Below are 16,830 nucleotides of genomic sequence, written 5' to 3'. Positions count from 1 at the left end.
AGTATTTATTATAGTCCAATCCGGTACATCAAGGTGCGAAACTTAACAACGATTATCCATTTATTTTCATTATGTGACGTATTTTACGATGGATTTTTTTTTATATAAGCATTTGCTCAGCATCTTGAAACCAGGAAAACAAGACCGGCATACCGATTTCAACAAAACCGAACACAGAAAGCGCTTTAGCGTACAAATATTTAAGTTAATCTGTTACCATTATTATTATACAATGGGCTGTACCCTTCTACCGGGGCAATTTTTCTCGTATACGTACATATGCACTATGCTCACTTTTAAGAAACTAAAAAAAAAAATTGATAAAATACGTTCTAAAAATAGCATTTCCAGCTCTATTTGACATTGCAGGCTTACAGTTGTGCTCGTTTACCGATGTCTTTGTGGCAATATCAGTCAGACAGGGTCTAATTGCGAATCTGTAGTATCCGAACCTGACCAGCGCATGAAACTATTATGGTCAACGAGAACGATATTTGGGAGTAGCATCCGACAGGTCAACAAAATCTAGCTAACATTAACGTAATGGCTTCAGTCACCCTGGGGCACATAACACTTTCCTTTAACAGTCCATATTGCGTTCGTCGTTTAACTTTAAACGTAAAGTAATTTCATATTAGCGAGATGTTAAGAACAATTACATGCAGCAGGGAATAAAAGCTGCTGCTCGATTTGCCATCACGCCTGTTTTGCGTGTCTTCTATCGTTATCTAACAGGTTAAACATACCTTTTTCACTCATCTACTCTGTTTTGTGATTATAATATTTGACGACAGTTTAGATCACCTTACCGATATTTCGTTTTCGATCGTTTATATTTACATATGTACGCCTATTTCATCGACAGGCCCATTGCCCTCCCCTGCCGTCGTTTCACTTCGCAGTAAAATTTGTCCTTTAATTGTATATATTTAATTATATGTTAAGCGAATGAAATCTCGTACAGAAAACTTTGATGAATGAAGCTATTCACGCTGCCAACTTTGTCCAATGGCTAAAATCGACAGAGGTTGAGCATCTGCCAGTGCAGGAGTAAGCATGCAGGTACTTCTCCGACTATAGTTTTACCCGCATACATGTATATGTGTATATACATATACAGGGTTTGTTTGCAACATATGGTTCCCAGATTCGGGTAGTTCAGTGCACTGTAGTAGCGTAGCATTCATTTGTCCTCAGTAAACTTATTCTAAGAGCTCTGACGTTATTTTTATACATCCTTTTTTCATACTTGTCTCGATTAATTCAGGTCGCACATATCGTTTATAGGATTATGTATTTACATGAAACTATTTTCTTTTCGGTTACACAATGTTACAACTGTACAGATCAAAAGTTTCAATTCGGTGAATAACTTAAGTAAGCGAACCATCGAAGGTACGTACACAATCATTTACTAATAAGCATTTGTTTGTACGTGTGCTAACCATAAAGCATCCAAATCGAATGCACGACAGGATCGCCATTAAATAAAACAGCTTTCACAGCAGTCAATCAATCGAACGCTCTTTCTAGTGTTTGTGCAAGTATTTACATTCAGGTATGCACCTCGGCCTCTATAGGCACTCTTCCCTACCACCACGTAGATGATCACTTTGTTTACAATAACAAGTTTTGTCTACTGTCTTTTTTGTACGCTTTTTCAGCTAGCCGGGGTCTAGTACCACTGTTCAGTGCCGATTTTCAACAATTCCATGCGCCAATTTATGGATAAATTTTTCTCGACTGAATCATTGGCGCGCGTGTTACGCAGGGGGCATAGTGTAAGTTTAAGTGACTGCGCTAACGGGCAGGCCTCGAGAAATGACGCGTTGCTAAAAGGTTGCATACAGGGAAATTTTGGCCGCTCGTATTTCACATTTTCAGTGATTGAGCAGGCCAATCGTTTTTACTGCACAGTAGATACGCCCGGACCATGCCTTTTCCTTTAACAAAGATTTCGCCACGTTCCTCGACAGCGAAGTGTGAATCGTCCTTTATTAGTTCATAAACCTCAGCGGTGATCTGTGCAACAAACGCCAGTAACGATAAGTTCATTATAATCTTTATTGAGCTGAGGTGATTTAATAGGGCTCTGACTAATGGTAACTAGCTTGGTATCCGCGCGTTCTTTACACAGGGCTGTCGAAGTGTGCAATTCGGTGGAGATTGCCTACATGAAGGTATAAAAAAAAGCATGTTTCGCAATTTTCCTTATCGAGCTAATTGAAGTACCTGTATACGGCCAGCTTCGCCCGTTGAATCCATGCGGCTAGCCATGTTGACGGTGTCCCCCCATATATCATATTGTGGTTTTGTCGCGCCAACAACACCTGCTACAACCGGACCGATAGCCACACCAACTCGCAGCCGGAATTCCTGCCATGAATGAAGGTTGATTTCCTGAATTGGACGTCGAAACGGGCACGATTAACTAGACAAACCAGATCTTATTGGCTGCACACTATTAAAAACCAAATCCTGCCATAACATCGTACGTTCTGTTCGTTAATAAGTTACCGATTTCAACTGGAACGGTTATTGCACCACTACAAGGCTAAGCACCGTATTATTTCGTATACGAAAGATACCCAAATCCTTGCAAAATATGCTGAAGCCCTTCTCTCCAGTAAGGCTTAATCAATGGGCGTAGTGAAGAAAGTAAGATATATCTTTTAATTACTGAGATGTTTAAGGGAAGTCATCCAAGAACCTAAATTTAGATATCGTAACCATTTTACATATTTTTAAATGTAATTCTCTGCGATTTTATCTGTGTGGTGTGTCTTTTGCAGTTTACCCCTTTTTCATCTCAGATAGTTATTTAGAATTTCAAGAGAATTTTGTGAGGCCTTGATTGAAATAACACTCGATTGTCACCTACAGTTTGCTTCTGAATATCCGTATGTGTATGAATCTTACCTGGAGAGCTTCTTGAATCGCGATTGCAAAACGCAGCATTGTCTTCGCATTTTTATGTGGATCTTCGGAGCGCATCTGGCGCGTTTCGCTTATGGGCGTAGAGCTCTAAAAATGAAGACGTCGACTTTAGTCTTTCCAGGGGATCTTTATGAATCGGCTACTTTTACGGTGCATACAATTGAGGTGTTATAGAGTTCGTTCCATTATCTCGATTGTATCGAATCTATAGTATATATTGTATCGACTCCAGACATATATCGCTTATCAATATGTACAATCTGAAAAATTATCAAATAATTAGCAATGTTTATAATCACGACTACTCACGTCGTTTGAGCTTCGACCAAACTCGAGACCAGTTGCAGCCATATAGGTGGCACCCACCGTTTTAAGTTTCTCAACTCGAGAGAACTTGGAGTTGTAGAGCAATCTGTCGAACTCGCAGATTACCTGTTGACAATTACCAAGATTAACAGAAATGATCTTTTACATGCTCGACAAACCAGATGTTTCCATAGAATATTTATCTAGCTCTGTTCTATATTTATATGATAAACTCAGCACACTGACAGTCAGGCTCAGTGTTTTCCAGAATCTGAGTTTTTTTTTTATGTTTGACTAGATTCTCTATATGTCGATTTTCATCTAATCTTTAACAATGCGATAACCATTTGGCGAAATCCCATACCCTAACTTTGACCTACCTCGTTAAGGACCCTTAGACAAGAAGGGCCTTCACGCGAGAGACCTGTTGTTTCTCTATAGAATTCGATAAAGTTTGGGATTGATGCAAACATTACCGCAACACTTTGGTATTCCTCGTGATATAGTTCCTGTAAGATCATAGATACAAAGCCAATTAAAGTATAGATAAAGTGATGCATTATGAGCAAAGCCTGTGTGAATTTAGGCCTCAACTAAGTACACTCGTATAGGATGTCGATATCGTGAGGCTTCGATAAAACGTTCGCACGTATTATATACATTGTTGTTATTCCCGTTCAAGTAGTGCTTGGCGACATGGGCCGGTAAAAGATTCTCCAAAAGACAGTGATTCGTCTGCGCCATAACAGTCACCTCCAGCCGCTCATCTTCCAGCCGCTGTAAAAACAAACAGATGTTAGCTTAGATCTAATGATTGAGAAGTGCGATATATTTATATTTAGATGTTTATATTTTCCGCTTGAGCGTGAAAATGTCTTGGGATGAGATATCTGTATACAAAGAAACACACACGACTGAGGAAACCAATATTGTACAGCTACATTTGTTTCACGTAGACATATTGCAGTATTGTTAGATGAGAAAAATTCTATTGAATGATCGATTGTTACCTTTTGCGAGAGGAAATCTACACGACTCGTGTACTCGATCTGACGGTCTAGGACGTGAAGTATACAAAGCATGTACAACAGGTAAAATGCGTAGATGATCGTGTCGTCGTAGTTCATGAATGCCCTAACAAACAAGTGCGCCAAGGAAACAAACAGTTGAAAAGTTCGTCATGGCACTACGATCAGTTCTTCTATAACTAAATCATGATAATCAATTGGCTACATGTATGACTGCAGGTCTTCGGGTCACATATGAACAAGCCTTGGGAATTAATTTTACGTAGAACCCGCTGTCCATGGTCTTTTTCAATTTCGAAACCTAAATACGCCACAATCGAATTGTGCGACCGAATGTCAGCCTATATCTGCTTAATTCGCCGCCAGACCTCTAAATAATAATAACATTTCACATTTATTTTTCTCTCTAAATTAAACGCTAAGGGCTCTCTTACACATCGTTTTCCCATTAACTATTCATTTGTGTCCTGTTAAAAATCGATACCTGCGAGACGTTTTACTGTCAACCATCTCAGATGCATTTGCACTATGTACATTCATATGACTCCACTTACCAGTCGGAGACAAATAACGGGTTGATTGAAGAATTGTAGTAATCGTAGTGAATCACATAAGCAAGAAGAGCGACGACATTTAGCAGAAACTTATAAACAAAATTGATTCTCAGAAACACGGTTTGTGCAGTCATCGATAAGATGATAGAAAAGGTGTAACTCTGAAAACATGATAGGTATTGCCGTTATTAAAAATAACAGTTGAAATACAACCGCAAGACACAAGTCCGAACTAAGAAGAAGACATGCATAGAGACGGCATGACAGGACTGATAGACTTACCCACGGCAGTATGGACTCTTCCTTCAAGGAACCCTCGAAAGGATCGGAGGTGCTATTATTATCCTGAGGGAGAGGTTTCTGCAAATTTAACAGAAATGAGTTCCTGTTTAGTTCGTTTTTGGATCGATTATTTGTTAGAGATATAACGCACTGTACAAGTTGTCTAGAGTTCATCCTATTATAATTGTGCGGCAGCATTTTCATATACCTGTGGAAACAACTCATTAACGACCGGCCTTATTCTTATTTTTCCTGCTGTGTCGATTTCGTAGGCAACTACATCGTAGGCTATTTCTAAGTGTGAAACTTTGTTTTGCGTACCGTAGTCGCAGCGACCACTGCCGCCCGGCTGTCCGGGAACGGAATACGAGGCCGGGGCATGAGCCCCAGCCCAAGCAAGGCGAGTCCAAAGACAATTGTCGAACACAGCAACCAGAAAAAGAGTCGCACCCATCGACGATGCGTGATCGTGTGGCCAGCACGCATAAGAATTCCGTCGGGAAATCGAGAAAGTTCTTCATCTTTTTTCTGGAATCGAACGAAGTTTTACGTAACTTGCAAAAACGGCAGGTCACGAAAAACCTTATGAAAAGAGCCATGTTAAACCATTCGCGAAGGAAAGCTTCAAAAAGTAGGAACGCATCGTGGCCAGATCCGAGACTCGAAAAGCGGTTAAACTTATATATTGTGGACGAGGCAACTTACAATAAACTTCGTCCACACAAATCCGGTCCACGCAGCAAAATTTGCCAAAATAAGAACGATGTAGGCCAGAACATAGCAGACGATGCTTCTCCATGGCGCCGATGAATAGGAGATGATAGTAAAATGAACCACCGACATCCCGACAAGCACAATAAACAGACACAACAGATAGTACCTAGAAAATTAGGAATCCATAAACAATTATTTTATTTGATTTCAAAGTACAACTGTATGTGAAAATACGAGTTACCCATAAAGGTCTATGTTGCTTTACCTTTGGGGTAAGATATATTTGAATTCTGGCATCATCCTAAAGGTGGTAACTCCTTAAATCGTAGCTTAAGTACGTGGTACAGAGGGTTTAAAAGTTTACGGATAATGACACGGCTAAGCACCGGTACCTGAATAGAGGATCGGGCTGGGAAGCGTAACGTGCTTCGAGCTTCCGTTGAGTAAAGGTCAGAAAAAGAGGGTGGACTCCATCCGGACGAAACCACTGATCAAGCTTGCTCAATGGCATACGATAGACCTCCTGCGAAATGAAGATACCTTGATTAAGAGAAAATAACTGTGAATCCATCAGAGTCGTCGCTCTATCGCGTTCGTTACAACGCGTATGCGTTCTGCAAGTATAATATGTTTATGCGACCTATGAACGAGCACCGAGGGTCTAGTAGCTACAACCTTCTCAAGCATTTTATTTATTTCCTGGATCATCATATGGTACTGGTTCATCGAAATGTTAAGGTCATTCGTTTTTCTCCGTCGGAGAACCATTGCCGCTGCTGCATCTAAGCTCGACCCTCGCTTGTAGCCCCTGTAATGGTAAAAATGACACCGTAGATAACATGCATTATCCAACTGTCTAGTGGGCTTTTTTTTCGCTGAAACCTAACAGTGTGTAGGACGCGTAGCTGTTTATCATCGTATGAAGGTTCTTTTAGACACCGGGTTGTTTAGCATGATTATGGCCACACTTGAAATATTTTGCCCCGCTGGGCACATTTTACACCGTCACTTCTTTATCGCTCGTGACCAATCTCGACAAAATTAGCGAGCTGACAATAGATAATTCAAGCGTAGAAAGGTCATGATGAGGATGAATACTAGAAACAACTGCAGAAAATTGGTTAGAAATCCATAGAATTGCCTAAAGTGAACATTTAGAGACGAAAATGTGCAACTACTGTATAGGTAATATCAGTTAATTAAATTTTATCATTTCATTAAATTTTATCATTTCATTAAATTTTATCATTCTCAACTTAGAAATATATAAAGATGACAGTATTTTGGTACTGACCATTTATAGTAAGGTTAAATGAGTAAAAATTGAATGTCGTAAATCGTTATCGTAAATGTAATGTCGTTACTTTTCGTAGTCCAACCATTTCGTCTCAATAAATAGATATTAGATGTTCAACTTCTGACTGAAAGTATGTGTAAGTTGAAAAATAATAATGTCGTTTGAGAGGTTAGGAGGACATTCCTTTTTAACCTAGTTGTAGTTTAAATGGGGAACATTGCTTTGCAGATGATAGAAGGTTTACTGCTCTTACCCAACGGTATTTTTGGCGCGCGTAGAAACAGAATTCTGTTTGCGGATGAAGTGACTGCCGGGCCGGCCAATCGTCGAAGTGGCATCTAGAAAATATAATTACCTATTATTTTAGCTAGTCCTGCTAATAACAACAGATAGAATATTCTTTGCAGAATAGCCAGAAAAAGATGTAGATCCTGTTTGGAAACTAATATTTATATAACTTGAGGTTCAGTCTCTAAGGTTGATTGTTTCCTTATCTATGAGATGTATAATATTTACTGAGCGAGGGAAGGTACGAGCTTGGTTGTCTAGGCATCTCCAGCACGATTTCGCTGCCACTGCTGAGGTTTTTGCTGTTGCTGTTTGCAGTATTCCGGCTATTATTGTTGCATTCAGCGTTTCCGAGTTCGCAATCTGTGCGGATCACCTGCAGCTCAATCATGTCCTTTTTAATATTGAAAAAAAGAATTTTTGAGGCCAATAAGTTTGCAACGTCTTTTCAGCTCTGAATGGTGAGAATAAACAAAGTAAGCTTGTTTTTTGACGCTACCTATTACAGAATGCATTCAAAAGGCCTGAAATATTCTACAATGCCTAATCCTAAGCATCGATCCGCCCGCCCGCGATTGCTCCAGCTCATCGATGGCTCGGTTCGGGCTCGAAACATATCACCTACTAAAAGCTTTTTCACAGATGTTAAAGTAGAGAAAGTCCTTGAGGATTTCGAATTCACTCTCAAGTGACGTAGGACAAAAAAATAGACACGTACCCCGTTAGCAATCGTGACCTCTGAGCTGGATTTTCGATGGCACGTTCCAGGGAATTTTCTTACCTCCACCGGCTCGTACGGGGGTGGATGCACAAAATATGTTTTTAAGTTCGCACCAAACTGAACACCCAACACGCCGTCGCCATCGCGTATGTCATAATCGCCTTGCAGCAGATCTCTGGTCGCTTGTGTGATATGCACACAACTGGAATTGGGGAAGCATGTAAAACCAATGATTTGAATTCTTCTTATTATCTGAACACTTTTTTTTTTTAGAATTGACAACGATTGCGACAGGATCATCACGGACAACACTACGCTCGTTTAGGGAATCTAATACAGTCCCATTGACAACTGTGACCTTTGCTCACCCGGGCTTTCCGCTCTGCTCCATATGGGAGGCAATTCGGGCGTCGGTGCTCCAGATGTCGAACTGCCACCTCTTCAGTCCAAGAATGCCACTCAGGACGCTGCCAGAATGAATACCTAAATTGAATTTTGCGCAGGTTTAAATACGTTGCTGAACGTTGTTTGTCCGGACTTGAGTGTTTGTTGAGTATCCTTTATGCATGCATCCGACGTGACTTTTGTTTCTATGCAAACGCCACTATGCCGAAGACTATATTGGCTTAACATCAACTGCCTATAAAAAACTGTTAATAGTATTAGGAAGTGTACGTTGCCTTCATTGTCCTGAACGGTGGGTGGAAGTATAGCCAAATGCTAAGTTTTACATACGCGTACATTTGCAAAAGCTGCAAGTTTTGAATATTTATTTGGAGAAATCAATATGAGATGTATAGGCTAGGGCCATAAAAAAAAGATACGTTAGGACGTCAAATGAATTGCCACTGACCGATACGCATATCTACGTCGACTTGCCGGTCTTCGCGGACATGGCGTATAATCGCGATCATATCAAGCGCCATATTAACGCAGTTGTTTGCATGGTTCTCTTGATATTCTGGAATGCCTATATAGGGAACAAATCATTACAGTCGCACGAAAAAATAAACTCAGAGTTAACCATATGGTCCGACACACGGATTATGATATATAAGAGCTACGTTGAAAACTCGCTAATATATACCTAAGTGTATGATTTGAGGGTGCGTGCATCAAGCGCCCGCTTTGGCTGCGTCTTGTTTTCTTGTCTCTGAGCGAAATGGTGAATTTAAGTCTAACAAACGTTGCGCTGGGACGTGGCAAAGCTGAATGAAACCAACAAAGCATTAGATTAAAGTTGAATCTAAAATATTCAATAAGTAGCATATGGTCAGAGCCGCAAGGTTTCGATGAGCTTCACTTGACGGTAACGATCGTGGATACCGAACGAGACGCGTCAAATACTAACTGGTTAGTCACCAGGATTCCAGCCGAGGTGCGACGTTTGAATGCCTTAGCTCGGATTAACGGTGCCGATATCGAGTCACTGTCAAACTGTCTTAGAGATAAACTTTCATTGTTGCAAGTAAAGCTTCCGACACGCATCAATCAAATGTCTAGACAAATATGCATCTTACAAGTTGAATTGTATCTAGACTGTAAAGGCGGTAAGAGGAAGACAGGGAGATGTCTGCTTTTTGCAGCTGTTTCCAGCCAAAAACAGTATCTCCATTTAACACGTTAGGTGTTTAAGTGATTACACAATTGTACGAACCCGAAACACAGTAATAACAATCTCCAAGCAGCTTAATCCGGAGGCAGTTATTTCTTTCGGCACGCTCATCGAATTTTGCATAGAGCTGATCGAGTGTCTCGAGGAGTGCGGCTGGATTTAAAGCGGAAGCCAACTGCATGGAGTTGACGATGTCCGCGTACAGAATCCTAACAAATGTAAAGGAGCAAATTACTATAGTTATGGTGGGAATTGTTTTTACATATAGCGTAAATCGATTTAGCCTGCTAAGTATGCAGACAAACCGCAACTAGTAGAAACCCAAAGGTATAGAAAAGAAAAAGTACACTCACGTGACCTTCGGATGCTCCGTAATGTAGAGTTCGTTGAAGCCATGCTTTTGCACGACAGAATTATTCTTCAGCTTTAGAATTCGGTCTCGAAGGTCCGCACGAACCTTTTCGGTCGTCTCACATTTTGGCATAATCGATAACATCAACTGTTCCTCTCTTTCCTACAAGGTACAACACAACAGAGATAGCTGATATTTTATATATATAGAAAGCATTCTACTTTATGTTATAACAATTGTTCGGTGATCTTTAGAATTACTGTGGAGACAGTCTCTATCGAGAGCTTACTAGATCAATGTCGAAACAGCTATCGCGTGGGCTCGACAAGTGACGCACTTGCGAAAAGTAGAAAATCATATATAATCAGTTTATGAAAAATGTCCCATTCATGTTGAAAATCTGAGCTAGAAATTTGAATAGAGTAAAATGGACGCGATGCTCGATAGCAATCGGGATCACGAGTTAATCAACGAAAGCCAAACGAACCTTTTCGTCGTTGAGTTTCCTTTTGGTTTTTAGAAGGTCTCGCCGCTCTAGGAATGACTTTTTATTGGTGATATCCATGAGAAAGCGGACATAGCACCCCACGAATAAGGCAACCACGTGAGCAACAAACTCCGCTGCCACCTGAGAATTATCATTGACAGTTTAGGTAAGACGATGCGTAGGGAGGGCGGTATAATTGGCATTATTTCAGTAAACTATAACTAATCTCAAATAGTTAAACGGAGAAAGCAGGCCCGAAAAGCAGCGAGGTGCAGTAAGCAAATCGACGACTTTATCTACCAAAACAAAAACGCAAAAAAACATGGCACCAAAAAAAGGCCAGGGAAGGCTTCGCTACGATCCTTGACGGGTAGCGGTGACCACGCTTAAGCCATATGTAGCCCGGCGAATTGTTTATGGTACAAGAGATATGGGCCATGGTGCTAGTAGCGATTAAGAGAAATCACACAAGAAAGCTTCTAATAGGAAGCTTCGGCAAAGTGATAAATTGACTCCGAGCCACGAGTCTCAGACAAATCTTGGGCAAAACGTTTCTTAGAAAAAACATTTTTTGTTAATTTATCAATTTGATGGCCAAATGGGACGTTCATAGATGGGCAATTGATGATAGATACATGGCATCAAATAGCGTGACTTTTTCTATCTGTTCTAGCTGGATAATTGTTTTCCGCTGCCTCGTTCAGGATAGAAACCATTTTTTTGCCTCCAATACACTTTCCAAGTTCGCAAATCGTACTCGTTTCGAAAGAAAAAAATAAAATAAGGAAGGCTGAGTTTCTAGAGAAACAGATTTGCGGAATAGGCGTCAAATTTTTCGAGTTGCTGATGTGTACGATTAAGTGTAGCCTAACGGTATTTTCCTGTAGGGCTTCTGTGATTTTGATGTTCACATCTGCCGGCAGCGAAGTACTACCACTCAGTGCTTGTTTATCATACAAATCAAATAACGGATTCTTGCGGGGAAACTATGAACGGTTTAGCTTTCTCAGATGACTTTATCATGTGTATCAGAAGTACATTTGGTCAACATCGTGTGAAGTACTGCCACTGCAAAATACAAGTATGAATCTTGAGCGTTACTTACGAATTTTTCTTTGCCGCTATGTGTACTGTAAACCTTTAGCGACACAGTGAACTCGACGAGAACTAGTATAAGCCCCGCTAATGACGCTTGAAGTTTTGTAGGGAATGGCAGAAATATTGTTATACCAAGGATAAAGCAGAATGAATTCCTGATTCGAAGTGGACTTGCGTCTGCCTGAAGGGGATCCGTTTCTCGTATCTGTTTAGGTGTCCATTAAAAAAAAATAGAAACCAATTTTAATATAACAATTTATCCTATGTGTACGGGTACAATAATAATTATTATTATTAATGCCTAAAGTATATTGTATAATTTCATACTCACTTGTCAATTAGTTTCCTTTTTCATTTGGTGCTATACGGAAGTTCAGTAATTCAACAAAGGAAAATCGACGCTATTCTTTTTGATCTCTTCCTACCAGAATCTCCACATACTTAATCACAATACACAATAGTAAACGTGAATAGGAAAGTCGTCAATTGTACAAACGTTTCTCTTTTTTTTGATTTACGGCATTCTATGAAATTAGCTCATAGACGATGCGGTTTGCCAATGTCAAGATGACGTACTATTGGGAGATGTGTACTACTGCCCTAGAGATTCGTTCGGACCACGGTAGCAAACTGTCTTAGAGATAATTATTAGAATACGCAAGATAAAAGTTAGCGACTCGAGTACTCCAGAGTACGGAAATAGGGCATACGTTCAGCTCAATGACAACGCCTGAGTCAAATCAATCCAAATCAAACTATTGTTGACTTTCCCCCAAGGGATTCTACTCTACTAAGGGTAGAATGACAAATTTCAACATGACAATTCATCCTTCCAACACTGACGATTCAACTGTCATAAATAGCACGCTGTTATGTCGTTGTGTCTACTTCAGGAGATTTCACCTGTTTTCAAGAACACAACACAGGCACAACTGCGCAATGAGGATTCCCGATCAAGCAGCGTTAATCATACAAGTAGCACTCGTTAAAATCCTTAGTTCCATGCAAATGACCGCACCCATTTTGCGAAAGTCGCAAGTGAAGAAGTGTTTTGTCATTTCACTCCTCGTAAGTGAACATTATGGGAAAGCGCCACTTACCGGTCCGACGAAAAAGTCATGTAGAGTGGCCGCGTATTCCGCGAAAAACCCAGCGAGGATAAGCGTAACCGCAACGGACAACCGTACAGCGTTTCGACGGAAAAGTCGTTCACGTAGCGACAGAATAAAAACGGTCAGGTTGACAAAGAGAGCAATCGAACGCGCCACGATGGGGACTACAGTGAAGCGTGTTCTTTCCGATGGCGGCTTGAAGAATGCAGATATCGATGCAATATACATGTCAGCGATGCTTCGAACATTTGCTTTCGGAGCTATACCCAACCTTGCTTTGTTTGTAGTTGAGATTTTATATAAGTTACCAGAACCGGACGTTTCTACAGATCCCGTAAGGAAATACTAGCTAAGTTTCTTAATAATGATAATAATAATGTAATATTATTATTTGAGGTGCACAAAATCGACTCTCTTATCGTGCTACATTATTCAATATACTACATTTATCTCAAAATCGACTTCAGGATAGACGAATCAAGACAGATTTTATTTTAATTGAGCCAGTTACCATCCATCATACAGCTGCCAAATTGTCAACTTGTGAAATTTTTAATTCCATAACTTTTTCGTTAATTCCGTCTACATTTCCTCTTTACGCCCTACTGCAAAATCATTTAGTTTTTAGTTAATGAGATCTTCATTGGGTGTTCTTGAATACGTATTGCCTGCCACTGAATCTCGACCAGGTTTTCGAAGTTATTCCCGTTAAACTATGCGTCCTCAAGCGTCCAGGAACTTGAATTCACTTGATTGCTTATGTTTACTTGAGTAAATACGAATTATAGAGCTGGTAGCGAACAAGATGAGATTGATATTTTCTTTATCGAACCTACCTTTAAAGGAAAAATTGGCGATATAAACTTGTCAGCTATTGTGACTCTCTCTCTCTCTCTTCTTCTATATATATATATACCCGTCCGAAGCATCGTTAAAATAAAGGAGGAAAGAGCACACCTACTTGATGTTGTTCATTTTTGGCGAGGCTTCCAAGCGAAACAATGACAGGAAACGCGTTGGACACAACGCTAACAAGAAGGTAAACAACCTGCGGATGATGAAGTAGAATATTTTGAGAAAAAAATCTGCGGCAAAACGTGGGCAACTCAGCGTCATTTTTTTTGCCCAATATTATAGATCATCGTCAAGACCTGTTATTAGATGAGCACATATTTATAGCTATTTTTTAGATGTAACTGTACGACGTATGCAACAATTCGTCTTCTCTCGTTCATTTTGTGGACTATTTGCAATCTAGGCAGGGTCGTATGATGAAAAAATTCTACGAAATAGCAACCGCCAAATTGTAAAACGCCTCATTTTGCTCTGGTGATAGTTTCACTCACCATTAACGTATGATGAACTCGCATCTTGTATATCTCGTAGACGGTTTCCGACTCCGTTCGCTTGAGTTTTTTCTACAGATCATACAAAATACGCAGTTTAACGATGTATTCACTCCATACGGATACCCTCTACAGATAACTCATGCAACTACTGGGGACAGATTACATTTAGAAAGCGGACAAATTTTACTTGAGCTGAACTAAAACTTGACATTTTTTTTAAATATATAGACTCACATTGAGGAAACTCCGTTGGAACACTTGCTCCTCGGTATCCGTACTGAGTTGGGTTGAAATAACCGATGATGGCAGGCTAGGGCTGCCTTCACTCGCTGCAACGCAATATTACGGAACAAAATTATATTGAACAAAGAGTATCATACTTTATTTTTTAAATTTAAAAAGCGCGCCAAAAAACGTCAGCGCGCCTTACGTAAGCGAGATCCCATTAAAAGGTTCATTTATGTTTTTAATACATTTCTTAAAACACCATACGAAATCGTGTGTCTGTTATCCTTTGATATGTAATGTAACTAAAATATAAAGCCCGCACGTGGTTTAGAATCGCCTTTTGAATACTTAAAAATTTTAGAAAAATGGTGTTCTATTATTATGGTGTTGCAAAATAGAGGTATTATAAAGGAAAACAAGAAAGTTCAAAGGTAATTGTATTCTTAAAGAGTTGGTAAAGGCAATCGCTCGCGTTCATCTCCTGCGTAGCCTGCTGGCTATGAATGAAAAGGTTGTCTTTGTTGCTCTCGAAGGGCAAGCTAAACCGACAAAGGACAAAAAAAATTCGGCGAGATTATTCATATAAGCATGATAAAAAAAAGTTGACAACGACAAAAAATATCCATTGAAAGGGTTTGCCGTAAAAATCAGTGCCGCTGAGGGCGGTTTCCTGTTTCCAAGTCCAACCTTGACCCTTAGGTTAACACATAAGTATCTATTTGCATTAAAGATTTTTATAGCAGGTTAATCCCTCACCAGCTACTAGGGTTAGACACAATGCTTGCAAGATAAAAAAGAAGTTCAATATTACAGACTAACCTATTAATAATAACTGGTCCATATTGATGTATATATATATATATATACATCAATATGTAGTACACTATGTATAAAAGGAGTATGTATATATAGACATACTCCCTTTGATGTTATATAGATTTCACTGTAAAACAAAGATATACTATTGATTAAGCAAAGTGTATGGAGAAAACTTCCAACCGATGGACTGCTTGACGACAAGAAACAGCCCTCCCACGGAGGCATCGTCGGCTGATCGAGCCAGTCCTGAAATAACGTACAGAAAAATAATAATTTCTTAGACTCATTATTAGTATCAAGTTGACTTTGTCAAGTACGTTTTCCGCTTACGTTTAGCTGCGCAGAAGTCGTTTACGTACTCGTACCCATAGTTTAATTGCAAACATTATTTGTGGCTTATAAATTCCAGTACACAAGCGAGTTGATAATTTCCATCGCGGAAGTCAAGCTTTCAGAATCGGCTCTGTTTGCATCGATTGAGGGAAAAGCACTTTTTGCAAACAACTTTAAAGAAGTTTGGCCCGAGCAGCACATTCTTTAAATTATCTAAGAAATATTGCACAACATGAGACAACGATCTCCGGGCAAAAAATAATACAGACTTACGAAACTACATAGTTTTCTACTTTGAAAAACTAAACGTCTATTCTGTTTAATAGGTTAGACATTTTGAAACATTGATTTAGTCAACTCACCATTTGTCTGAAGGTGATTGTGGTCACTTCCTTCCAACATCACCTCCTCAGCATCGCACCAAATTACCTGAATCAAGCACAACGAAGGGTGCCGATAAAAAAAGCTCAATAATGTACTATTCAGATCGATAGAGTCCACGAATAAATTGTTGTTTTCAGACTCTAGTTGATCAGAACATACTTATGCGGCGAAATGTTTAATCATCGGACATTCCGTTCCGCCTGATGATGATAATAATAATAATAGTAATTATAAAATAAATATCTAGATATTATGTGTTTAACGTCTCAATGTGCTGGCGTACGTTTTTAGTTGAAGTATAGTTCCTTCAATTGTAAATGTTGTCCCCTAGGGCGTTAAACCTACTTTGGTCTTTCTGACTCCATCCTCATTTTATAATACATTACGCTTTCTTTAACAGATCGTCTGCCTGACGTTCTGTGTATATAAAAAATCATCTTAATATCATATATATATATATATGTATATCTGGTATGCTCAACAGCATACTGTTTTTTGACTAGAAAATAACTTCAGATGACAGCGTTAACTTTACTCTTCAAGCACAAAAAAGTTTTAGATGTGCCAAAACGTGAGAGCCTGCTTATCACCTATAAAGAATGCACTGTAAAAACGAAATCAATGTCGATTTCATAAAACGATAATGCTGAACTCGTCAGAAAAGCTAATATTGGAAATCGTTATAAGCGGGCCCCTGTCAGTTACTGATAGTCATATAACTGTCTGATAGCTAAAACTTCAACGCGCTGCTATAAATATTCCAAACTTTATACTCAGTACTAGCGTCAAGTGTTGTTTCAGACGACTAATTATTTGCGTCGAACGTCCGGTACAAGATTTCTAGGCATTGCTGTAAACGGCTGACCCTGTCTGTACAAAATGAAGTGTCTACAGCTAGAGTTGAATCTAGGCTACCACGTGTCCCT

General features: G+C 39.6%; 1 protein-coding gene across 9 annotated transcripts in view; it reads right to left on the bottom strand.

The window, feature by feature from the left end:
- Positions 1-42: 42 nt before the first annotated feature.
- Positions 43-16,830, bottom strand: part of LOC111251320 (adenylate cyclase type 2-like) — a 31,597-nt gene continuing 14,809 nt past the window's right edge. For 5 of the 9 annotated variants that reach the window (XM_086990248.1, XM_086990249.1, XM_022807787.2 and 2 more), the window contains 28 exons: positions 15,883-15,949; positions 15,368-15,433; positions 14,375-14,469; positions 14,138-14,209; positions 13,753-13,839; positions 12,780-12,986; positions 11,687-11,884; positions 10,582-10,722; positions 10,096-10,256; positions 9,785-9,951; positions 8,981-9,097; positions 8,496-8,610; positions 8,125-8,329; positions 7,635-7,800; positions 7,372-7,456; positions 6,497-6,629; positions 6,214-6,344; positions 5,813-5,987; positions 5,429-5,635; positions 5,108-5,185; positions 4,826-4,986; positions 4,254-4,377; positions 3,904-4,020; positions 3,624-3,752; positions 3,247-3,369; positions 2,920-3,024; positions 2,233-2,400; positions 43-2,022 (listed from right to left, as the gene is read on the bottom strand). In XM_086990248.1, the coding sequence (XP_086846374.1) occupies positions 1,873-2,022; positions 2,233-2,400; positions 2,920-3,024; positions 3,247-3,369; positions 3,624-3,752; positions 3,904-4,020; positions 4,254-4,377; positions 4,826-4,986; positions 5,108-5,185; positions 5,429-5,635; positions 5,813-5,987; positions 6,214-6,344; positions 6,497-6,629; positions 7,372-7,456; positions 7,635-7,800; positions 8,125-8,329; positions 8,496-8,610; positions 8,981-9,097; positions 9,785-9,951; positions 10,096-10,256; positions 10,582-10,722; positions 11,687-11,884; positions 12,780-12,986; positions 13,753-13,839; positions 14,138-14,209; positions 14,375-14,469; positions 15,368-15,433; positions 15,883-15,922 (3,723 nt within the window). In that variant the 5' untranslated portion in view covers positions 15,923-15,949 and the 3' untranslated portion in view covers positions 43-1,872. Of the gene's footprint in view, positions 2,023-2,232; positions 2,401-2,919; positions 3,025-3,246; positions 3,370-3,623; positions 3,753-3,903; positions 4,021-4,253; positions 4,378-4,825; positions 4,987-5,107; positions 5,186-5,428; positions 5,636-5,812; positions 5,988-6,213; positions 6,345-6,496; positions 6,630-7,371; positions 7,457-7,634; positions 7,801-8,124; positions 8,330-8,495; positions 8,611-8,980; positions 9,098-9,784; positions 9,952-10,095; positions 10,257-10,581; positions 10,723-11,686; positions 11,885-12,779; positions 12,987-13,627; positions 13,840-14,137; positions 14,210-14,374; positions 14,470-15,367; positions 15,434-15,882; positions 15,950-16,830 lie in introns of those variants that run through there. The other 4 variants (XM_022807789.2, XM_022807785.2, XM_022807790.2 and 1 more) reach the window with 4 other exon arrangements.

The sequence above is a fragment of the Varroa destructor genome, unplaced genomic scaffold (assembly GCF_002443255.2).
Source record: "Varroa destructor unplaced genomic scaffold, Vdes_3.0 BEIS01000005.1, whole genome shotgun sequence".
NCBI lineage: Eukaryota > Metazoa > Arthropoda > Arachnida > Mesostigmata > Varroidae > Varroa > Varroa destructor.
The sequence above is the reverse complement of the archived record's forward strand: the minus strand, read 5'-3'. Positions and strand labels throughout refer to the sequence as shown.